Source organism: Mesoplodon bidens, assembly GCF_964165515.1.
Source record: "Mesoplodon bidens genome assembly, chromosome: 11".
Taxonomy (NCBI): Eukaryota; Metazoa; Chordata; class Mammalia; order Artiodactyla; family Ziphiidae; genus Mesoplodon; species Mesoplodon bidens.
The window spans coordinates 62,788,356-62,813,473 of record NC_138167.1 but is presented as its reverse complement, the minus strand read 5'-3'; the positions used below and the strand labels follow the sequence as shown (position 1 = coordinate 62,813,473).

At 47.1% G+C, this 25,118-nt stretch overlaps 1 protein-coding gene across 1 annotated transcript in view; it reads left to right on the top strand.

The window, feature by feature from the left end:
• Positions 1-18,715, top strand: part of SAMM50 (SAMM50 sorting and assembly machinery component) — a 32,862-nt gene extending 14,147 nt beyond the window's left edge. Inside the window, exons 9-15 of the mRNA XM_081248892.1 lie at positions 12-83; positions 880-966; positions 3,529-3,599; positions 7,568-7,635; positions 12,129-12,275; positions 12,961-13,102; positions 18,503-18,715. Coding sequence (XP_081105018.1) covers positions 12-83; positions 880-966; positions 3,529-3,599; positions 7,568-7,635; positions 12,129-12,275; positions 12,961-13,102; positions 18,503-18,548 — 633 coding nt within the window. The 3' untranslated portion in view covers positions 18,549-18,715. The remainder of the gene's footprint in view (positions 1-11; positions 84-879; positions 967-3,528; positions 3,600-7,567; positions 7,636-12,128; positions 12,276-12,960; positions 13,103-18,502) is intronic.
• Positions 18,716-25,118: the final 6,403 nt, after the last annotated feature.

Here is a 25,118-nt window from a genome sequence, read left to right as displayed (position 1 = left end):
ATTTCTTTCAGCACGCGATGGTCATCGACTCTCGGAACCCTTCCATCTTACCGAGAAGAGGTGCTTTGCTGAAGGTTAACCAGGTAGTATTCCTTCCCCCGTGACCTCTGCAGGCTCCGTGACCGTGGTGGGATAGGGCATCACGCAAGGGTAGTCACGTTTTTAATACTGACATTTTCCTCTCATTGTGAAAGTCCTTCTAGAATGGCTTGCAAGGGTGTCCGTCCCCCTCGGGGTTCCTAGCCCTGGGTTTGCTCCCTGTAGCTCAGGTTTTGCCTTCACAGAGTGCAGAGTCAGGATAAGGTTCCGGTCTCTTTGATGGTGTCACTTACTAGGCCATTAGGAAAGCTGTGATTTGATGGGAGTGATTTCCCTGGTGACCCTTGAAGAACACCCAAGGCAGGGGTTGTGACTCACATGCCGGCAGGGCCCGGCAGGTGACCTTGGGGAGAAGCGGGGCTCCGACGCTCTGTTTGCCTGATCTCAGTGTCAGAGGAGCAACTAGAAATCAGATTTTCATAGGAAATGTGCCAAATTGTAAAAGGTGGGCTGATCTTTTTCTCCCCGCAAACACTGATTAGGCCAAACAAGCCGTATCATCCTTAGCAAGCTCTGTAATGAAATGTGATGTCGCCAGTGTTTTACTCTCACACATAAGGAATGACATTCTCTGCGGTTACTCAATGTGTTTGGTGACTGTGTAGCTCTGTCAGGCCCCTGGTACCATCCAGAGCAACTAGGACGTAGCTTCTAGGAGACAGAAGTGGTGTGTTGCCTTTCTGAACATACAAAACAGCAGACTTAAGGGCAGTGACACTGTTTAGAACCCTCTGTAACAGGTCTGTTGGCTCCCTTTGACCTGAGGACCCTCGCCCACAGGAGCTGGCAGGCTACACCGGAGGGGATGTGAGCTTCATAAAAGAAGATTTTGAGCTTCAATTGAATAAGCAGCTCATACTTGATTCAGTGAGTATCTCGCCAGAATATTGTCGCCTGTGTTTTTATCTCTTATTTTTGGAATCTTATTAGAAGGTCTCAGTTCCCGAATATCTAAAACACTAAAGAGGAAGTCAGAACACCTGATGCTTGAAAGTCAAGCGCTTGATCTTTTCAGTTTAGCCAGACTTGAAGCTACCCTGGGGAGAAGTGATGAGCAGTCCCTTTAAAACCCGTCTGTCAGTCATTTTACGTAAAAGAGCCCCTTCCCCACTTACCAGCTCAGGGCTGTCAAGCAAATGTGTCTGGAGGACAGGGCTGCCGCTTTCTTTGCCTCCTGATGTTACTTGCAGAGAAATTCTGTGTCTTCACCTCGTTCTGCTAGGTTGTCAGGGCTCTGGGTGCCTCCAGGAATTTCTGTGTTACCCAGTTTGGTTTAGTTCCTCCTGATTCCCTCAGGACCTTAGGAGTAAGTGACTGGATTCTGAGTAAGGCAGTGGAGCCCCAGGCTGGGAGACGCCATATGCTTATTCTCCAGTTTCCCAGCGCCTGGGCGACTGAGGGACAGCTCTCCACATCTCCACTGCCTCCTTAGACCCTGGGGGCCAGGAGTGAGTTTTAATGAAGTGGGACATGCGTCTCGTTTTAGCATCATTTGTCGCTGCTGCCGGTCAGTCCTGGACTCAGTGCATTTCAGATTTGGTTCCTGCCTTTTTCCCCTGCCACTGCTCTTCTGGAGGCTGCCAGGGGCTTCTCGCTCAGTTCAGCAAGCTCTTTCTGGTCCCCTCTGTGCTCCCCCCATGGCACGCTGTCAGCCACTGTTGACTCCATAATGACGGCTTCTCCTTCCACGCCTCGGTTTCTCTTTCTCAGCCTCCTTTCCCCCCATCCATGCGGCACCCACCCCTCCCTCCTTCCCACATATACTGGCTCCCAGGCAGTGTCGGGGCACTAAGAATACCTCAGTAAAAAACACAGTTCCTGTTCTTACATGCTAGTGAAGGAAGACCTACAAGCAAATAGATTTATATACAGTTTGGCAGGGGTTCACAGGTGACGTGAAGAACGATCCAGCAGAGTTAAGGGACAGAATGCCGCCAGGGGGGTGCTGCCTTATCTTAGAGGGCCAGGGGAGGCGTCTTCGATGAGGCCCGTAGCACTTAGAGCGACTTAAGGTGAGCCCTCCACCCTCGGTGGCGTCTCCCCAACAGCCGGTCGCCCAGACACAGCTGAGGGGGCAGGGCGGGCTGACCAGGCCCAGGGCTGCCAGCTGAGCTGAAGACAAGTCGGTGAGTCCTAGTGACCGACCGTGGAATTTCAGCTGGGTGAGGAGGGGAGGGAGGGCAGGAGAGAACGAGGGGGCCGGTTCGTAGGTCCTGCTGGCACTGAAGACTTGGGGGGCTGATGCTAGAGGGAACAGCTGGAGAGGTCTAGGTGCTGGGGGTGACTGGGGGCCTTGGGCCCTCGTGGTCACCGAGGTCAGTGAGACACGAGGCCCGTTGGGCTTGTCTCAGGTGGGGAATCAGTTCTCCTTGTTGCCCCTCCTTAGGTTGGGACCCTTAGGCGAGGGAGGAGGGCCGTGCCGGGAGCGCTGGGAGCTCCTCGTCGCGAGGGGGACTGCTCGAGAGCGCGCGGGGCTCTGGCGCCTCGCTTTGTTCTGCAGCATCTGTCGCGCTGTTGAACAAAGACTTGAATTTCTCAGAATAGAGTGTTCGCTTGGCCTGCTCTGCCCACTCTGTCCCGGTTTTCGTCTGTAATCCTTCCTACGGAAGCTTCTAAAAAAGAGACATCTGAGCAGCTTTGAAGGACATGGGACTTTGCTCGTCCGAGAGAGGACAAGGTGGGCAGAGGCCGAGAGAGGACAAGGTGGGCAGAGGCGTGGGGATGCTCAGGAGAGGTGGGTAGGTGGGGGCCACAGCGGAGGCCTGGGGTCGGGAGCCCAGAGAGCCTCGCTGTGGTTTAAGGCATCCCTGGGTCAGTTCTGTGCATGGATTACGTGAGTGTGAAGATTGGATCCCTGACCTAGGGTTAGGTCACTGCCCCTGACCTGTTAGAGGCAGGGCTCCGTCCCCGAGGGTTGGATTGGACGTATGTCTCTTTGCATTTCTTAAATGTAGCAGCCTTGTACCCGCTACCTTCCTTCTCCTGAGATGCCATGTGCCCTCAGTCCTCTTAGGTTTTGAGGCCGAGCCAAAGAGGCCTGGGTGGATGCAGAATCCCTTGTCCAGGGCCCTGGTCTCCCCCTTCAGGCCATGGCTTGTCCCACTGGGCTTGGCTTCTCAGAGAGGAGGGAGCTGCCCTGTGTTGGAACGGAATCCAGGCCCTGCTTAGGGTTTGGGCTTATGTATAGTGTGTCTTTATTCGAAATTTGAAGTTGCCGGTTATAAAAGTATCCACAGAACACTTGGAGCTGTTGCTCTTCCCCTGCAGGAGCCAGGTGTTCCCCTTCCGCAGCCCTTGTGCCCCGACCCAGAGCTCTGCATGCTGCAGGCACTGGGCACGACCAGATCTCAGGGTGATTTCTGTCTGCTAATGCTCTCTGGAAGGAAAGAAACAGTGGAAGAAAACGGTTGTTTGTTTATATTTCAACAGGTTTTTTCAGCATCTCTCTGGGGTGGAATGTTGGTACCCATTGGTGATAAACCGTCAAGTATTGCTGATAGGTAAGTAATAATAAATGAATGGGTGGTTTGCACATGGTGTCCTTTGGATCTTTCTGCTTGGTTTATTAGAAGATATTTTAGAGAAGTTTAACTATTTAGGAAAGCAAATATTTCAAATTTTAATTTAGTTTTTATGTTTAAGCTAATTTCAAAATACCCAGTATACCTCATACTTAATATTTTTCGCTTTTGGGGCAGAGAGGTACTTTATTATACTAACAATTTTGTATTCTCTTTGATTGTGAAAGAATACAGTTCATACATGTTACAGAAATATAAAAACAGAGAAACATTTAAGGAAGTGACAGAATCCTGCTCATTGATGAGCGGAGTTAACATTTGGGACCACGGTCGACTCTTGAACAACCTGAGGGCTAATCCCAGTGACATTTGTAGTCGGCCTTCCGTATCCATGCTCCCTCCACAGCCAGAGCCAGCCAGCCACTGGCAGTGTAGTGCTTTAGCGTCTGCTGTTGAAGGGTATCCACCCGTAGGTGGGCCCATGTGATCAAACCCACGTTGTTCAGGAGTCAGCTGTATTTCCTGTTAGCCAGTATTTTTGCGGGTGTGTATTTGTGTGAGCTTGTATCCATATAAATTCATGTACACATCTGTATTAAAGTGTTGAGATACTGTATTTTGCATACAATTGTGTGTCCTCCCTGCTTTTTAAAAATGATAGAGTAAATCACCGAGTCATGGGAAATTTTTCGTAAGCAGCGTTTTAATATTTCGTTATTTGCATATACATAGCACTGTGAAGAATATAACTTTGTAAATAATTTTTGTTCGTTTTATTTTCTGAGGACAGATTCCTCAATGTGGTATTACTGTCTCAAAAGAATATGAATGTTTCTAAGGCTCACAAAGGATATTGCTGGAGCCTGCTTTTCCGAAAACCTGCTTTTTTAGGAGTAGCTTCTGCTCCTGCCAGCAGAGAATGAAGTTGTATTTGTTGCTATTATTAGTTGCTATTAGTAGAAATACTCACAATTGTCTTGGGGTCAAGGAACTCTTTCTTTAATCTTGCATTAGTTAAACTGTTATTTTAGCTTAACCTAGTTCAGCCTTTTTGGATGGCAGTTTGGGAGTAGAAAAAATTTTAATTTCTAAACTCTGAGACTTAACAGTTTCAGCTCCGTGAATCTAATGTACAGAAAAACATTCATAAGAGTACAAAGATTCATGTACAAGGGTGTCCATCGGGGGCATTATTGAGAACAGCAAATATTCTAAAACTACCCGTAGGGAAATGATTAAATTCAAACACAACCATTCTAAAGGGACTGTGTAATCATTAAAAAGGATGAGATAGGTGTCCCTAAGTTAAAATTTGCATGGAAGTATGTTGAGTTGCTTGCTCTCTGATCAGGGGCAAAGCTTCTGTGTGCACATGTGTGTTTGCAGGTAGCACCAGGGGTCTGGAAGTCAACCACCAAACCAGTGACAGTAGTCACTTCTGGAGATTCGAACACGGTGGACAGTAGGGAGGAGAAGAGCCTTGTCGCTTTTTGTGTTTCCTGGATCATTTTAATTCTTTCAGAAGAATGTGTGTGATTTATCATTTAAAAAAATAATAAAGGGACCTTGCTCTTTGTTTCTGTAATTAATGTTAATGAGCTATTCAGAAAGGCTTTGCTTAGAAATCCCAGATAGTAAAGACACATTTATAGACTTTTAAACTCAAGTTCAAATGAATAAATTCATAAAGGCTTTTATCCAGCGGGACAATGAGAAAAACAGTGCCCTGTTCCCTTTGTGCTGAGATGTGGGACGTTTGTGGCACCGCAGGTCAGTGAGAGGCTGGGGGCGTCTGCTGGTGTGGCTTCCATGACAGCCATGTTGGAAAGACCATACACAGCTTCTCTGGTCATTTTAATTCATTATTTAATAATTACCGTGATCTGACAAAGGATTAATCTCCAAAGTTTATAAGCAGCTCATGCAGCTCAATAGCAAAAAAACAAACAACCCAATCCAAAAATGGGCAGAAGACTTAAATAGGCATTTCTCCAAAGAAGATATACAGACTGCCAACAAACACATGAAAGAATGCTCAACGTCATTAATCGTTAGAGAAATGCAAATCAAAACCACAATGAGATATCATCTCACACCAGTCAGAATGGCCATCATCAAGAAATCTAGAAACAATAAATGCTGGAGAGGGTGTGGAGAAAAGGGAACACTCTTGCACTGCTGGTGGGAATGTGAATTGGTACAGCCACTATGGAGAACAGTATGGAGGTTCCTTAAAAAACTAAAAATAGAACTACCATATGACCCAGCAATCCCACTACTAGGCATATACCCTGAGAAAACCATAGTTCAAAGAGAGACATGTACCAAAATGTTCATTGCAGCTCTATTCACAATAGCCCGGAGATGGAAACAACCTAAGTGTCCATCATCGGATGAATGGATAAAGAAGATGTGGCACATATATACAATGGAGTATTACTCAGCCATAAAAAGAAACGAAACTGAGCTATTTGTAATGAGGTGGATAGACCTAGAGTCTGTCATACAGAGTGAAGTAAGTCAGAAAGAGAAAGACAAATACCGTATGCTAATACATATATATGGAATTTAAGAAAAAAAATGTCATGAAGAACCTAGGGGTAAAACAGGAATAAAGACACAGACCTACTTGAGAATGGACTTGAGGATATGGGGAGGGGGAAGGGTAAGCTGTGACAAAGCGAAAGAGAGGCATGGACATATATACAGTACCAAACGTAAGGTAGATAGATAGTGGGAAGCGGCCGCATAGCACAGGGAGATCAGCTCGGTGCTTTGTGACCGCCTGGAGGGGTGGGATAGGGAGGGTGGGAAGGAGGGAGACGCAAGAGGGAAGGGATGTGGGAACAGATGTATATGTATAACTGATTCACTTTGTTATAAAGCAGAAACTAATAAAAAAATTTAATGATTACCGTGATCTAAAACCGGGTTCTAAGAAGCTGTTAGATTTTATAGCAAGTAGATGGGATTTCTGATTTTTCTTTTGGCTGTGTTGGGTCTTCGTTGCTGTGCGTGGACTTTTCTCTAGTTGTGGCGAGCGGGGGCTACTCTTTATTGTGGTGCACGGGCTTCTCATTGCAGTGGCTTCTCTTGTTGCGGAACACGAGCTCTAGGTGTGTGGGCTCAGTAGTTGTGGCTCGCGGGCTCATTAGCTGTGGCACGCAGGCTCTAGAGCACAGGCTCAGTAGTTGCGGCGCGTGGGCTTAGTTGCTCCGTGGCATGTGGGATCTTCCTGGACCAGGGATCAAACCCGTGTCCCCTGCATTGGCAGGCGGATTCTTAACCACTGCGCCACCAGGGAAGTCCCTTTAATATTTTTTTAATTCATTGTTTTCATTTTACTCAGATATAGTTTAAAAGAGTATGATAACCCAGTCCATTAAGGAACACAAGGAATTCATTAAAAAAATTTTTAACATATACTTTTTTTCTAATTAAAAATCACTGTAATAATACAAAAAAATTTAAGATAACAATAATTCTATTTTGGTCTGTTTCCTTCTAGTATTATTTTCCTCTATTTGTAAAATTCAGATCATACTATTATATAATTTGTATCCTGCTTTTTTTTGAAAACTTAATTAACTTAATTATTGTGAGCATGTAGGAGGCTGTTTTGAAAAGGTGCTGCGTGATGAATTCTCATAGGCTTCAGATAGTTCCTTTATAACAGACAGTCCACCCAAGTGTCTTTATTTGTGCCTTGTATCTCACCTGTGTCCCCAAAAGTTTGATGTGTTTGTTTAGATGTATAGTCTTAGGTTAGATTACAAGCTTGGGTCTTTAGGAAATTTACCATCCTCCCGTGCGTGTTCCTAATCCTGAAATGTTCCACCACGTGGAGATGTGGACGACCCAGTAGCAAGTGTGTGCCTTTTGCACTTCTGTTGTGCGATGGAGACTTTCTCCAACGGCTTTACTCTGACGTCTGCATCCTCTTCCAGGTTTTACCTCGGGGGACCCACAAGTGTGCGAGGGTTCAACATGCACAGCGTTGGGCCACAGAGTGAAGGTCTGTCGTTCCCCACAGCACACCAACTTGAAAAACTCGAAATTACGGTTACTTCTCATTTTTGAGCGCATGTATTTGTTTAAATCACCCCAATAATAGATACTCGTATTTCACCAGTGGAACTGGTACCTAACACAGCATCCACCACACAGCAGGCACAGAAAGGTGTTTGTTGAGGAAACTGTAGAAAGTGAGAAAAGATAGCTAAGCAGAAGATACACGACAGTCCCTTGTGATCCCATTGACCAGAGATGACGTATGTGAGCGTTTTGTTGTTTAAACATGCACATCCATGCACACGTGTGTTGTTTACATAACTGTTCTAACCTGTTTCTCCTACCACCCCTCAGTAACAGTATATGAATAGATTTTTATAGGAATAAGTACTTTATCATTTTGAATGGCAGCTTATTTCATCTTACAGACAAACTATAATTTTTTTAAACTAATGCACTTTATTAAAGTTTTTTAAAATATATATATATAAAATAACTTTAATATTACAGTAAACAATAAACATGCATTTTTTTAAAAGACTTAGGGAAAATACAGCTAAACATTAATTATGGTTTTATCTGGGTGATGGGAATTCTGAATAATTTTAATAAGCCTTTTAAAATGCATTTCTGCACTTTCCAGATTTTCCACAAGTTTACATTAAGCTTGTTTGTTTATTTATTGAGGTATAGTCAATTTATAATATTATATAAATTTCAGGTGTACAACATAGTGATTCATAAAATATTGACTGTATTCCCTGTGTAATGGACTTTATTTTTGAGAGCACTTTTAGGTTAGCAGAAAAATTGGACACAAAGTACAGAGTTCACCGTACGTGCCCGTAGCATCCTTTATTATTAACATCTCGCGATAGTGTGGGACACTTGTCACAATCGATGAGCCAACACTGTTGTGTTACTACTAACTAAATTCCATAGTTCACGTTGGGGTTCACTCTTTGTGTTGTAAAGTTTCGTGGGTTTTGACAGTTGCATAGTAGCATGTATCTACTATTACGGTATTTCATAGAATGGTTTCACCACCCTAAAAATTCACCAGGCTCCACCTATTCATTCCTCCCTCCCTTCCTCCCCCTCAGTTACTGGCAACCACTGACCTTTACTATCTCCATAGTTTTGCTTTTTCCAAAATGTCATATTCTTGGAATCATACAGTATGTACCCTTTTCAGACTGGCCTTTTTGACTAAATAATATGCACTTAAGTTTCCTCCATGTCTTTTTATTTTTTGGTCAGTGTACTTCTTAAATTTTTGTTTATGTATATATATATCTTTTAATTAAAGTGTAGTTGATTTACAATATTATATTAGTTTCAGGTGTACAATATAGTGATTGAGTCCTCTGTGTCTTTTTATAGCTTGATTGCTCATATCTTTTTATCACCAAATAATATTCCATTGTATGGCTGTACCACAGGGTGTTTATCCATTCACCTATTGAAGGACATCTTACTTGCAGGACATCCAATTTTTTGCAATTATGAGTAAAGCTGATATAAACATCTATGTGCAGTTTTTTATCTGGACATAAGGTTTCAGCTCATTTGGGTAAATACCAAGGAGTGTAATTGCTGGCTTGTATGGTAAAACTATGTTTAGCTTTGTAAGAAACTGCCAGGCTGTCTTCCAAAATAGCTAACATTTTGCATTCCCACCAGCAATGAATCAGAAAGATAAAAGCCTTATCATTTTTAATGGCTACATATTTCATCTTCTTGCCTTACTGCAATCTTTTTAAACCAAATCCCAAGTTTTAGACACTTAGTCTGTTTTCTTCTTTCTTACATTTATATAACAGTGTATCAGTGAGTAACCTAACTGAATCTTTGTGCTCATCTATAAGTTTTACTTTATAATATAAAGTTCTAGGTGTGGAATTGCTAGGTCAAAGGATTTTGAGTATCCTTGAATATCCTTAAGGTTTTATATTGTCTCAAGAAAGCTTGTCTCAATCATACTCTGTCCAGCAATGTGTGAGAATTCCGGTTTCTGGAACTCTCTCCAGTACTTGACATTATATCAGAGGATCTCCACGTGTTATTAAAAACTACAAAAACATCATTTAAGTAGATTCATGTTATGACATTATAAAATATTCTATCCTGATTTTCTTAACTTTTTTTAACATCTTTGTTGTTTCCACTTTATGTTATTATTATTATTATATATATATATATATTTTTTTTTTTGCAGTACGCGGGCCTCTCACTGTTGTAACCTCTCCCGTTGCGGAGCACAGGCTCCGGACGCACAGGCTCAGCGGCCATGGCTCACGGGCCCAGCCGCTCCGTGGCATGTGGGATCTTCCATGACCGGGGCACGAACCCGTGTCCCCTGCATCGGCAGGCGGACTCTCAACCACTGTGCCACCAAGGAAGCCCCTAGAGTACTTTATTAGTGTGTCTTTTTTTTTGAAAAGTAACATAATTTCTTTTTCACTATAACAAGTATTATTTAGTGACTAGATGAAAGTTTTGGAGTCTTCCATTTTCCTGAAAATTAAAACACAGTGATATTTCATTTAATTACCTATTAAAAGGCTATTGGTAAGATTATATGAGCAAGAATGTAAATTGCTGTAACTTTTCATGAAAAAATTTGACAATATTTATCAAGAGCCTAAAACATATATATATACAAGGACTGTTGATGATAGAACCAGACTGAAAACTGGAAGCCCAAATGCCCATCAACAGTAGAATAGGCAACTAAACAGTGGTGTCTTCACACTGTGGAATATTATACAGCAATGAGGATGAGCAAGTTAGAGCCACTGGCTGGGTGGCATGAACAGGCCTCAGAAACATGCCAAAAAAAAAAAAAGCCAGATCCAGAGGATGCATACTGTATTATTCCATCTGTGCAGAGTTTAGAGACTGGGTAAAGTGACCTATACTGTTGGGTGAACAGGTAGACAGGTAGTGCTGTACTTGGCGTGGGTGGTGGGTAGTGATTAGAAAGGAGAACAGGGCCTTCCCTGGGGACTGCACTTGTCTGTTTCTTGGTCTGGGTGCTCATTATATGGTGTGTTCTGTGCCTGGAAATTCACTGTGCTGTACACTTAGGACGTGTATACTTTTCTATGTGTATATTATACTTCAAGATGGTTTAAAATACCTGTGTGTGCAAGGAAGTCCATCACAGGTTAATGTCCACTATCAAGAATTCAACACCAACATGACGGTAGTCAAGGGGTAGATCATTATATTATGTTACATATATGTGGTTATTCAGGCATCAAAATCACATCTTCAAAGAATATAAAGTATTAAAGGAAAGTGCTTATAATATAGTAAACTAAAAAAAAATATCAAGACTGAAATGTATAAATATAAAATGACTTACATTTTGTTTTCTTATTTAATTATTCATTATAATTCACTGGATGAAAGAACACCAGGTGTTAGCTGGTTATCTCTTAATGGTAGAAATTAAAGGAGAATTTCCTTTTTTTCTACTTCCATATATTTATCACATTTTGTACAATGAGTATATTACTTTTATGTTGAGAATAAAATAGGTTATTTAAGAAAAGAGAGGAACACTTGCTGGGAAACGAGAAGCAAACCCAGCTGACCTCCTGCTTTTCAGTCCGTTCTTTGTTGCCTCTAGAACTTCAGTATTAATAGCGGTTGAGGAGATGCCGGAGCCTTTAAGTGAATAAGCAGTTCATTCCTTGAGGTTAATCTTGGAGACAGCCATATTTTTCTTTTTCATGGTCTGTCATTTTTTATTAAAGGGGACTAAGGCACTTTACAACTAGTATTTTGTAACAAAGTATAAACATTTCAGGGTTTTTTGTTGTTTGTTTAATGTTGTGGCTCTTTATAGTAAAATGAAATGGTAGGGACTTTTTTAGAAATAACGCAAATGTATACTCTCAGTGGATAGTCTTGAATTTTGGCAAAAGTAACCAAAAAAAAAAAAAAACCCAAGTGGTCATGAACCTTTAAAAACGAGCCTCTTCTCTGAAGATGTTGAGCTGAGACAGCGTTCTTGTGCAGCAGGGAGCAGACACTGCATACCTTTGTCCAGCCACTTCCAGAAACTGCAGAGACATTTTCTTCATTTTGTCTCTCTATATTGTGGTCTTGAAATTTTTGCAAAATAATGCATTTCATTTGCCGAGTGACAGTGATCTGGTCATCTGCAGTTGTGGAAAAAGTGATTTCCATGAGTTTACTTGTTTTATTCCAAGCATTTTACAGATATGGTAAATTACTGGCTTCATTCTTTCCTAAATTACACATTAGCTTTTTTTTTTTTTTCTCCAGTTGAAGCAAATCAGGAGAAGAAGAAAGATTATTTAAGAAAGGCCGACAACGTCAGGAGTTATAAGGGCAGCTTGTCACAGAGCTCGGGCACTGAGTGTGTTGTGTTCACAGCACACACCTCGCTCGTGTACGTGGTGGGACGTCAGCGTGGTTTTGAACCTGTGACCTTGTTTTGATCCGCACTCCTTCCTTGACTAGGAGACTACCTGGGCGGAGAAGCGTACTGGGCCGGTGGCCTGCACCTGTACACCCCGTTACCTTTCCGACCGGGCCAGGGCGGCTTCGGAGAGCTCTTCAGAACTCACTTCTTCCTCAACGCAGGAAACCTCTGCAACCTCAACTATGGTAAAACTTGGACTATTTAGCAACCATTTGGCACAGCTGACCTTATGTTTAAAACACAGGACACAAATGGGTGTCTGTGTCGCATTTAGATTGCATCGTCTCTAAGAGTAGGCATTGTGCCTGCCTGAGGCACCTGCAACACCTGATACAGTGCCCAGAGTGAAGCTGTTGGTCGAATGGCTGGAACACGCATAACGAATCATCATCGAATGCTGCCTTGCAAAGAGAAGCCTATCTGTTTAGCAAACATTTCTTGAGCAGTGGCCCTGTGCCAGTCGTTACGGCCACAGAGCTGAGTGAGACCTGGTCTCTCCCCTAGGAGCTCAGGGCCGGGCGAGGCACACAGATGTCCCCGGCTTGGGGAGGTGTCTGGAAACCAAGGCTTGGAGTAGGGCTTCCTGGGCGGTCAGCGGTGGGCAAATGCCATTCTAGGCAAAGGGAACAGAACGTGCCAGGCCCAGAGAATTGAGAGGACCTGTGTTCTTCTGGGACGGTGAGGAAGTACGGTCCCCAGCCCTGTCTTGAGTTTGGGCCTAATCTCACTTCATGCATTGTCCTCAAGTATCTAGGCCTGGCTTAAAAGATGACCAGAGGCCACACAGAGGGGGAGAGCCAGGGCTGTCCAAGGACAACGTGTGCGGGGGACCACGTGCTATTGGTCACACCTCCTCTTCTCTCTCTTCAGGGGAGGGCCCCAGAGCTCACATTCGAAAGCTGGCTGAGTGCATCCGCTGGTCTTACGGCGCCGGGATCGTGCTCAGGCTGGGCAACATCGCGCGGCTGGAGCTGAACTACTGCGTTCCCATGGGCGTGCAGGGCGGGGACAGGTAGGTGCTGGGAGGTTCTCTCCACAGGTACACGGCACTGTCTTGTCACTTTGTTGTGGACATAGTTAATCACTTCACCAGCGGCCTTTACAATTCAAGACTTCAGGAGAAATTGAATAGTTAGCAAAAGAATGAAAACACAGGGATTTTTGTCCATGGGGTTCTCCATTACAGTTTGGAGGAAAGGCTGTGTGATGTGTTCCCATCCCCCCACCTTATGCTGTTTGCACTTGTCATCAGGTAGAGGGAGCTCCTCTGGCGGCCTGGCTGGAGGTGGTGGCCGCCATTTTGGGTCCTGCGCTGAGGAGAATGAGGTGTTGCCAGTGGGGACTTTGCAGGCCGGGAGCCTGGAGGCTGGGTGGGCGCAGCTCTGCTCGGGCCGCAGAGGACCTGCCTTCTGGCCCTTCTCCCCCGGTCATTTTACTGAACAAGATCTCCTGAATATTCATGGATGAATATGGTATAAGGCCGATTACAGCTACAGAAATTAATTCTGTTTCTTAAAGTATTGGGTATGCATTGTAGAAATTTCAAGAAGTCCAGAAGTATTGTCATGATAGTATGTAAATAATACCATGGACTGGGGGCTTAAACAGCAGACTTGTATCTCTCACCATCTGGAGGCTGCAGATTCCAGGACCGGGGTGCCGGCAGGTTCGGTTCCGGCTCAAGGACCCTCTTCCCGGCTTGCAGACGGCGCCTCCTCACTGGGCTCTCACCTGAAGGGGGCAGAGAGCAGGCTCTCTGGTGTCTCTTCTTACAAGGACACCAGTTCCACCAAGGACCCCATCTTAATTAAGTTGCCTCATCTAAGGTGACTTAGTTACCTCCTCAAGGCCCCACCTCCAAATACTGTCACATGGCAGGGCTCGGGGGGTGGGCGTTTAGTGCTTCAGCCTGTGAGGACTGGGGGACACAGACATTCTGCCGGTCACCTAGTGTTTCTGTACATTTCAGGACTCTAGGCTGTATTTTGTTCTTCTCGGTGTTCTGTCTACATTCAGCTGTGATGCCGAGTCATAGCCGGGCTTCCAGCGTGAAGTTGTAGTTTGTCCTCGTTTAAGGAAGTACTGTACCAGTCTTACTCTCCCTGTCTTCTGCTTCAGCATGGTGGGTGATGGTGTTTTGAAGGGAAGCCGCATTAGGAAGCTTTTAACAAAGCTTTGTTCTTAGGTGCACGTCAGTGTCTGTCATCCAGATCCTCTGTGGCCATCGCTTCAGGAGAGTCTGCCCTCCTCCACTCTCCCTGGAAGGCTGGCTCGGCACGGGGCCGCTGTGCCGCCCTGTGATGTTGGAGCCCTTCCTCCCCGTGCCCTCACAGGTCTGCTGCTCTGACGACTGTTAATTCCCCTCCACGCCTTGCCTGTTCTTGGCACAGAGCAAAAGCTGAGAAAGGTCTAGTTGCTCAGGCTGAGTGTGCACTGGAGCCCAGCTGCACAGGCTCAGAGCGCAGCCTGGCCGCCCCGTGGCTGTGTGGCCCGGGGTGAGTTACTTAAGCTCTCTGAGTCTCCGTTTTCACAACTGTAGAATGGGTGCTAACGGTAGTGATTACTTTGCAGGTTTGAGGACTGAATGAATTAACACACACGCAGCTCGTAGAGCAGCACCCAGCGTGTTGTCAGCAAAGCTGGTTATTTCTTGTGTTGTTGCTGCTACTGGTGCACTCGCCCTGGCCAGCTGTTCACAAAGGAAGCAAACCGTGTGTGTGTCCCCCGCCATCCGCAGTGGCACTGTGCGCGCCACCTGGCTGGCTATGTTTGAGACATGCCGTAGATGGGATGATGTGGCCTGATATCAGGGATAGTGAAATGTGGGGAACTGTGCACCTTCCCTAGAGCAAGCTTTGTGCATTAGATGACATCGTAGCTTCAGGAAATGAAGCTAATGTTGTGGGTTGCTTTCTGCAAAACCTTGTTCCCACCACGGGCATGGGCGTGGGGCTCCGTGGCGTAACAACCAGGTGCTAATTGAGTCCTTGCAGGGAGCGGCAGAGGTGCAGGAGATGAGCCTGCACCAACACCGGGATGAGGTCAGATAGAGCCATCTAGGCCTGCGCTTCTCAAACTGTAATGTGCTTGTGGGTCTGGAGTGGGCTGCACGGCCAGCCCCTGCCCTGTCCGTCCCTGGCTGTGTGACCTGGGCAAGCCCTGCTGGCTCTGAGCCCTCCGGTCCTTCAGACTGGAAGGCGCTGCCGTCCTGTGGCTGCAGCATCATCGGAGGCCACTGGGTGTCGCTGTGCTCCCGGAATCCGGGTGCTGCTCTTGGGAGCCCGGCTTCGACTACTTGCCTTCCCGAATCTCTGCAGGGGGTGGAGCGGGTACGTTCACCACTCCACTCTGCTCTCTCTCTTCGGGTTAAATTTGAAAAATGTGTGTCAGCCATTCATTTCCAATGTGGGTTCTGAAAGGAGGGAGCATGCTGTGCAGGTGATATTTAAAGACCGGAACATAAGGACGCTCCTCTGCCCCCCAGGCTGCTCTGTTCTGGGGTCATGGTGGTTGCAGCAGATGCTTCTCATGTGCAGCGTCCCTGAGTAGGGGGGCTCGCCGTCACTCAGCGTATGGCTCTGTTTGAAGTTTTGTCATCAAAATTGGAATTTCGTGACGTTTGAGTGATCTTGCCAGGGTTTAATCTTCATTTCTAAAATTAAGCAGCTAGCAGGATGGGGTGTTACATGTGTGCCAGTCATCCATAGGTGCCCTGCCCAGTGAGTGCAGTTGCTTTGTAATTAGGGTTTCAGGCCTTTACAGAAATGGAAACCGCTTTGAAATATTTGGCAAGTTTTATACCAGAGGTGATGTGCGACACCGTTGTCTCTGCGCTCTGACGGCGAATGCTCTGTGTCTTACCGAGTGTGGTCCCTGGAAATGCGCTGGTGACTGAGGCAGCTGGCGGAGAGGGCAGCGCACAGTTAGTAACAGAGAAAGACCAGGCAGGGAGTCGTGGAGGGCTTCCCGGGGGAGGTGATAGCTCCAGGCTACAGAGCAGCTGGAGCCAAGGTGTGCACGCATGGAACGCCTGTGGGCGCCAGCGTCTACCCTTGCGCAGGAGCAGAAGTGAGGCGCGGGGCGGCCCGTGATGCAGGCGGGGCCTGAGTTCCGGTCACTCTTGTCCCCCACCCGTCTCTGCCTTCCAGCCTCTCTGGCCTTTTCCCTTAGGGCACATGCCAGGGTCCCTGAGTTCTGGCCCTCGTCGGCCTGCTCCCTGCTGAATTCCCCGTGATAGACCAGCGCCTGGCGTTCCTGGGGGCCAGCTGGGGGAGGATGGGCGCCTGACACTGGGGGACCCTGGTGTGGCCTTCATCACGAGCCCTTGGTGCTGAGTCCGAGGTGGGCTGGGTGCAGGCAGGGAGCCTCTGGGTGGTGCTGGAGTGGCGCAGCTGGGCCGCCCTGAGACTGCCGGTGGGAGGGGGAGGCTCGAGACTCGGGGCCTTTTCTGAGGCGCCTACTGGATTATAAGCATATAGGCACAGGGGACACAGAACAGGAAGATGGGCGTTTGGTGAGGCTGTCTCCGTGCACCTGGCGTCTGCGACACTGTTCTGGATGTTTGTGGTGGGTATTTCTCCTGTGACACGTTTCTATGGTCTCTGGACACAAACCTGTGCTTGTAAAGTTGTTTAACCTGTTTACAGTTGGAGTGGACGAGCCTTTATCGGAATGCCTGCTTGTTTCTGAATCGTGTAAACCCGGGGCTTGACTTGCTTTGATTTTGATCAAGCCTATTTTCAGACATTTTTCTAAACAGCGAATGCAGGCAGGGACCACTTTTAAGGACCTAATGATATAAAAGGTAAAAACACCTCGTTTAGATCTGAGCGGAACGAAGTTGTCCAAGCACAGTCATGGTTCTGACTGTGGATCTTTGCCTTTTAAGGACGGTGGTGAGGTTTACTCAGGGTCACACGGGGACTGTAGCTGTCCCTTTTGGTCAGGTGACTTCTGCTGATATGGTTGATTACTGAGCCCCCTTGACCCTGCAGAAGGTCAGGGACAACAGTTAAGAGTCTCTCTCTTGAGTCCCTTAATTGATCAGATATTTCATTCCCACGCTGAAAAAGAAAAACTTTCTGCCAGTTTTCAGGTGCTGTAAGTTCTGAGATTGGGTGATGGCACAAGTGTTGTGACAATAGAAACATTAGCTTTCCTCTGAATGAGGGGGCTGTTCTCATTGTCCAGTTTTTCTGGAAACTCTCCAGAACTTGCAAAACTGCTGTGTTCCGCAAACACTCCGTCAGCTGCTGGTTGGGATTCGGAACGTTTTTTCCCTGGAAGCTCATGCTTCCTGGTGTTCAGGTCCCAGGGTTAGGCCCTCTGTCCCGAGTACAGTACTGGTTCTGCCCCTGGGCACAGCCAGCAGGTGGGCAGCACGGGAGTCCATCCTCCACAGTGCGGGCTGCAGGGGGAGCGGTTCTCGGCCTGGCGGTGCACCATCATCACTGTGGAGTCTCAGGAATACAGCTGCCTGGGCTGCGGCCGGTGATTCTCACCCTGCATGTGGCCGGGGCTTGAACCAGGACGTCATGGAAACAGCAAGGCCTGTAGCGGGGCCCGCGGACGCGCTTGCGTTTGGGTCCAGAGTTCTGCTCTGAGGCTCCTGCCGTGACCGCAGCCATCTCCTCACTGCCCAGCCCGTTTGCTCATCTGAAAATGGGCTCAGTGATCTGTCAGCCGGTGAAAGAGCAGCACGCTGAATGTAACCTGCACAGCGTCAGCGGGTACCAGATGTTGCAACCCACGTGCCCTCTTTGCATCCTTCCTTTCCTGGGAAAGGAGCAGGTTCTAAAGAGGCAGTCAGGTTACACCCTTCGGGGCTGTGGGTTCTGCCATCCTCCCCGCCCCCTCCTGGTCCTCCCTGTGTCCTGTGTTTTGCCAGGGGCCCTTCCACGGCCACGTCTCTGGTCACCTCTCTGCTCTGCGCTGCGCAAAAGGGGCCTCTTCTCTGGTAGCCTCAGAAATAAACACGAGGCTTTTCTTCCCGCCCCAGGAGTTTTGTTTTCATGAATATTTCTCTCCCAGGTCCTTCTCTTGTCTAGTTGCCGGTTGGGTCAGGACTGGGGAGGAAACAGAGAGGAGTAGAGGGGGGAGCAGGGGAGGGGGATTCGTGTCTCCGTTTTGTTCCCTTTTCCATCCTCCAAAGGCTGGTTTTCAAACCAGCAGAGGAGGCAGCAGTGCCTGGGGACCTCTGGTGAAGCCGGGTAGCCAGGAGGCGGGGAAAGAGGCGAGAGGCGGGCAGGAAGAGCCTGGGCCTCCCGAGAGGCAGGGCCGCCCAGGCATTGCTTCTGAGACGTGCATGTTTCTGGAATTGTGCAAATAGCAGGGTGAGCAGAGCGGACCACAGTGTTGATTTTCTGCCTTAAAAAAAACAACAAACAAAAAAAAAAAAACTCTTTTTTTTTAGGATCTGTGATGGCGTCCAGTTTGGAGCTGGGATAAGGTTCCTGTAGCTGATGCAGAGCGTCCTCTGTCCCCTCCAGCAGGAGCTCTGGGACTTGGGCAGCAGTGAGTCACTCGGTGCCACACACTTTCTCTCCACATACACACGTTTCATGTGATTCTTTGAATGCAGTCCTTGTGGGCAACCATGTCAATAAATTTTACAGACAAATACTCAGATGCACTGTGGATGTGATTTGCTTTCCACAGCCAGCGTGCCCCATGCCGGCTCTTCCTGAGGACCAGGTCAAGTCGCCGAGCGTTCTCTCACGTGTGCCCCACCGCGGGGAGGGACATCAGATGTCTCCTGATTCCTCATCATCCCGCACTCTTCGGGTCTCAGTGTTCGTTCCCATGAGTCAGAGTGGTCGGCAGAGAGCTCGGAGGAGGCGCAGGCCCACCGCTAGGGAGCGCATGTGCTCTGGCTTGATGCCGGCTGACCCGAGGGGCCCGCATCAGCGGGGGCTGCAGTCGCAGGGTCATCTCCGTGTGTGCGAGCGCCCTGCAAGAAGGAACCGTGTGTAACGTCATGGACGGGGAGGCAGAGAGGGAAGAGTGTTCTCTGGAGGGAACAGCAGCATCATTTATAAAGATGCGTGAATCAGCTCCCTGTCGCTGCTGTAAGAAAGCACCACAGACCTAGAGGCTTAACTCGACACAGAGCAGTCACCTTGCAGTCTGGAGGCCAGGAGTCCAAAGTGGGTCTCACTGGGCTGAAACCAGGGTGTCAGCAGGGCTGCGGTCCTCCTGGAGGTTCTAGGGGAGGATCTGTTTCCCAGCCTTTCCCAGCTTCCGGAGGCGCCCCGCTCCTTGGCTCGTGGCTCCTTCCTGTATCTCAGCCAGCAGCTCAGCGTCTTCCAGTCTCCCTCCGGATCTTTGCCTCTCAGTTCCGTCTTGTGGGCCCTTGTGACTATACTGGGCCCACCTGGACACTCCAGGATGATCTTACTATTTTAAGATCAGATGATTAGCAACCTCAACTGTATCTGCAATCTTAATCCCCCCCTTGCCATATTACGTAACATGTTCACAGGTTCCAGGAATTAGAACGTGGACATCTTTGGGGGACCGTTATTCTGTCTGACACACCTAGTATCTCTCAAAGTAATACTTCAGGATATACTTTGTTAGCCACATGAGAAAAAGAGTTTAAGAAATTTGAACCTCCTTTGAATTCTTCTAAAAATGGTACCATATAAAAATGTCCAGGGGTGCCCGTGGTGCCCCAATAGGCCTTAGCTAGAGAGCTTACTGTTGGATATTCCGCCCCCCCCAGCTGGGACTGAGTCCCCTTCCCCTTCATCCTCCTGTAACCTGGTTTATGTCTCTGCCAAGGGCGCTTGGGGTTTCAGGAGCAACCTGAGTCCAAGGACCCACCTGCTCTCAGGCCTCCGAGGGCCATCTCACCCTCACTGCCCGCATGAACTATAGGGATAGAGAACATGTAAGGGGAAGCAGTTTACCTTTCTTAATAGTTGGGAACCTGGGAAAATACACATTTTTCCCATGAGTTGTTTTATTGTTTCCAGTTTCACATTTATGCATTTGGCAAAATAAGAAACCCATGTTACAACACTGTAATGTTCAGACTATAAGTTAAGAACAATAAAATCCAGATAACACAAACTCTCAGACACCGTGACCTTTGTGAATTCATCTCCCACTTCGGTGGAATATCCAAAAAGGAGTCATTTTTTAAAAGGTACATGTTTAATCAAGCAGGGCCAGGTTACCCCAGGTCGCTGGCCCAGATCCTTAATGGAAGCGCGTCAGGTCCGGCTGCCCGCCGTGTCGGGAGCCGGGTTTCAACAGCAAACACGCTCCCGAGGCTGCCCCTTTGCAAGGTGAAGTGGAAACAGCGGAGACACTGGGTAAAAATCAGGATTCTGTTCCTTCTCAGAGGTGTTAAGTGGGCAGACCGGAGCAGAAAGCCAGGAGCCCTTCACAGAGCACTTTCCATGAAAGACCAGAACCCAGGCGAGTTCACTGTGGGGGGTAACTTCATAGCTGCTGTTTTGTTTGTTTTTTCCATGGCCGCTGTTTTAGGGCATCTGGCGTCATAGAAAAGAAGCATGAAGAGCATCACAGACTCCTTCCCAAAGTACCACCCTGACTCAGTGAGGCTTTGCAACTTTTTTTTTTTTGGCCGCACCGTGCGTCTTGGGGGATCTTAGTTCCCTAACTAGGGATGGAACCCAGGACCCAGCGGTGAAAGCACGGAGTCCTAACCACTGGACCACCAGGGAATTCCCTTTGCATCTTAATTTTACTCCATTTTTCTCTAAATACCTGAGCATTTGGGATTAGAACAGAGTTCCATACTTGTTCAATCAGCTTTTCACTCCACTGTGCAAGGAAAGGGTCCCGAAGCCTTCCGTGGCTTCATTCTGAAGGGGAACGCTGCCGTCTCCCTTGCTGGAAACCTGCTGGGTCAGTCATCTTGCATTTGTAACAGAGGCTGACTTTAGCGAAGCTGATAGTCACAATGCTCACAGAAGAAAACCCTCTGTGGTGGGTCTCGTCACCCGTTATCATGAACTTTTGGTGGTCTGTGTACACACTGACCTCTTACAAGGGTTTTATCAGCCAAGTGCTCTCCGATCAGTGCCATGAGCCACTCGTGTCCCCGACTGTTGTCTGCAAGCCTTTTATGATCCAGTGAGGAAACAGGCTGTACTGCCAAGTGTCTCAGTTACTAGAACAAAGGGCACTCAAGCAGGCCCCGCTGATGAAGATCAGGCCACACTTCCCCTTAGGTTGATTCTTGCAAAGGCCCTGCACTTTGACATCCTCCTCATACCCTGCAGCTCCTGAGGCTAAGAATTCTCTTCTGTGCATTTGCTTTTTCTTTTTTAAAGACCAGATAAATTTACCTTTAGGATAACTAGATGTGCTCAAATGCACCGTGTGTTTAAGGATCACCAAAGAGTGAGACTTCCCCTGGCGGTCCAGTGGTTAAGACTCTGAGCTTCCACTGCAGGGGACGTGGGTTCGATCCCTGGTCGGGGAATGAAGATCCCACATGCCGTGCAGCGCAGCAAAAAAAAAAAAAAAAAAAAAAAGGAAGAAAAAAATTTAAAAAAGATCACCAGGGGCTTCCCTGGTGGCACAGTGATTCAGAGTCCGCCTGCCAATGCAGGGGACACAGGTTCGAGCCCTGGTCTGGGAAGATCCCACATGCTGTGAAGCAACTAAGCCCATGCGCCACAACTACTGAGCCTGCGCTCTAGAGCCCGTGAGCCACAACTACTGAGCCTGTGTGCCACAACTACTGAAGCCCACGCGCCTAGAGCCTGTGCTCCACAACAAGAGAAGCCACTGCGATGAGAAGCCCGCACACTGCAATGAAGACCCAACGCAGCCAAAAAATAAATAAATTTATATATATAAAAAAAAGATAATCAAAGAGGAGCGGATTCCTTAGTCTAGGATAAAAACCGCAGAACTGCGTTTGAAATGAAATGTTTAAAGTAAGGTGGCAGTACTCAAAATTCACATTTCTAGCTACTCTTAAAAAACTGTGTCTGATGACACAAGACCTTCATTCTTACAGGGAACGGGGCTAGAGCTGGAGTGGTGTTCCTTCAGCCCTGAGTCTGCACTCCTGGGCGCCCGTGGGCCCTCTCTGGCTGCTTCAGTTATGTAATTGTCCCTGCCTGTGGCCCATCAGGAGGGGAAGCATCTGAACATGTCCAGGGAGGAGGAGGCAGGTTGGGGGCCGAGGGGGCCAGGGCAACCGTCAGAAGGTGGAGTCGTGGCCCTAGTCATGATCCTGGCTCTAGTCCTGTGGGCTTTTTTTTTTTTCACCACACCGCGAGGCATGTGGAACTTCCCTGACCAGGGATGGAACCTGGGCCCCCTGCAGTGGAAGCATAGAGTCTTAACCACTGGACCGCCAGGGAAGTCCTCCTGCGGGCTCTTTACCAAACCCACTCCCTTCTTCCCTCTGGGCCACAGCCGGTCTTCTGTCAAGGGAGAGGATTGGGTTTGGTACCTTCCAGTTCAGGATTCCACAGTCACAGGGATGCCGCCTGTGGGTTTTCTGAGGCTTTGTGCCCCCGTGTAAATGCGAGCTGATGTGTAACACTGTAGAGAGTATTTGGGTTTGGTACCTTCCAGTTCTGGATTCCACAGTCACAGGGATGCCGCCTGTGGGTTTTCTGAGGCTTTGTGCCCCCGTGTAAATGCGAGCTGATGTGTAACACTGTAGATCGCTTTGCCTGTTTTCGAACATTAGCTACAAGGAGTGAGCAGTGGGTACTTTGTGATTCAGACTGGACTCGAACCCCAGCGCTGTCACCAGCCAGACACAGCATTTTCTGAATCAATTATGATGCTTTCCCAGAAATTCTCTCCCAAGCCATCAGTACCCATTCATGAAATATTTACATAGTCAATGATCTCCACAGCATAACCACTTATTGGATGGTTTTTAAAAGCTTGTTTACAGCATCCAACATTTAACCTCAGGAACAATAACTAAATATAAATTTCTTTGCCTCCTTTTTTAGCTTTTTACTGATTTCTTCAGATGATTGTGTATAACAGCAGTTCTCAAACTTTTTGGCCTCAGAACCCCTTAGCACTGTCAAAAATTGTGGAGGACCCGCAAAGAGTTTTTGTTTATGTGGGTCGATGCTAATACTTACCGTATTGGAAATTAAACCAAAAATTTTAAAAATAACAAACTCATTGCTTGCTAACATAAATAACACTTTATGAGAAAACTGTATTTCCAAACACATATAGTGAAAAGAGTGGCATTGTTTTGCAATTTTGCAAATCTCTCTACTGTCTGTCTTCAAAAACACATGGATTCTCCCATCTACTTCTGCATTCAATTTCTTGCAATTGAAGTGGTTTAAGAAGAAAATCCATCCTCACATAGATAGGTATTTGTAAAAGAGGAGAGTATTTTATTTTATTTTATTTTATTATTATTTTTTAACTTCTTTATTGGAGTGTAATTGCTTTACAATGGTGTGTTAGTTTCTGCTTTATAACAAAGTGAATCAGTTATGCACATACATATGTTCCCATATCTCTTTCTTCTTGTGTCTCCCTCCCTCCCACCCCTTCAGGTGGTCACAAAGCACCAAGCTGATCTCCCTGTGCTATGCGGCTGCTTCCCACTAGCTATCTACCTTACGTTTGGTAGTGTATATATGTCCATGCCTCTCTCAAGAGGAGAGTATTTTAATAGCCTTTTCAGATGACAGTGAGTATCCTTTGATACTTCACCAAAATTCAACAAGTGATGATTTTTCAAAGGTTAGTTGCAATTTGGAATTCGGAACCACATCAGTGACTTTTCACGTTCAGTTCCATCAAATGCAGTGGTCCATCTGGCACTGTGACTGGGTCTGTTACCCAGGCATGATTTTGTAGCATCATACATTGATCATTTGGGAAATACTGGTTCACAAATTATGCAAATCTTCCAAATACTGACACATGTCATGATTATGCAAAATTAAAAGATCAGTTCATTAATGTCACCACTGATCTCATCAGAAAAATCTTTTAAGTACTGAAAGCTGCCAAGCTCATGGTGGTGGATACAAGTTTCTCCAAATTCCAGTTTTCACATGAAAGCTCCTTTGTTCTCATTGGCAGCAAACACTGTTAGTTGCTTTCCTTGAAGCTCACTTCATTTCATTTTCAAGGAAACATCTGCCAAAATAACTCAAGTCGGAATAACCCTAGGGTGTCAGTCATTCCTTCAAGTAACAATGATTGATGTTCCGTGGGAAGAGTGGCTGGTTCCCTGCAGCCCAGCCACACAGTTTTTCCCTGAGACAGATGTGCCCTCTGTGCTCCCCGTGTCAGCAGGCAGGATGTTAAAGGGCTGGGATTTAATGAAACTGAGCATTTTACCTCGAGGATGTTGTCCGGTGAGCCTGGCATTTTCTTTCTTTCTTTTTAATATTTATTGATTGATTGATTGGGCCGCACTGGGTCTTAGTTGCCACGTGCGGATCTTTGTTGCGGCATGCGAACTCTTAGTTGTGGCATGTGGGATCTAGTTCCCTGCCCAGGGATCAAACCCGAAACCACCCCCCCAAAAAAAACCAAAACCAAAAACCTGGGCCCCCTGCATTGGGAGCATGGAGACTTGGCCACTGGACCACCACAGAAGTCCGAGCCTAGCATTTTTGTTTCAGTCCCTGGGTGCAGGATACAGTGACCACAAATGTGGGCTGGGGCTCCGCCCTCCCCCGTGCTCACACCCGGGCACTTTTACCCACTGTCACCTTTGCATAAGTGCAAATGTCACCCCAGTGAACTGAGTCACCAAGTAACATCTTAATGTTATTATAAAAATTGTTTTGACCTCGCAAATCCCGTGAAAGTCTCAGGGGCCCCCAGGGGCCCGTGGACCACACGTTGAGAACCCCTGATCTATCATCATCCAAAGCAAGTTATTTCAGGGACTTCCCTGGCGGTCCAGTGGTTAGGGCTCCGCACTTCCACTGCAGGGGGCAAAGGTTCGATCCCTAGTCGGGAAACTAAGATCCTGCATGCCGTGTGACATGGCCAAAAAAACCCAGAAAAACAAACCAAAAAAACCCCAAAGCAAG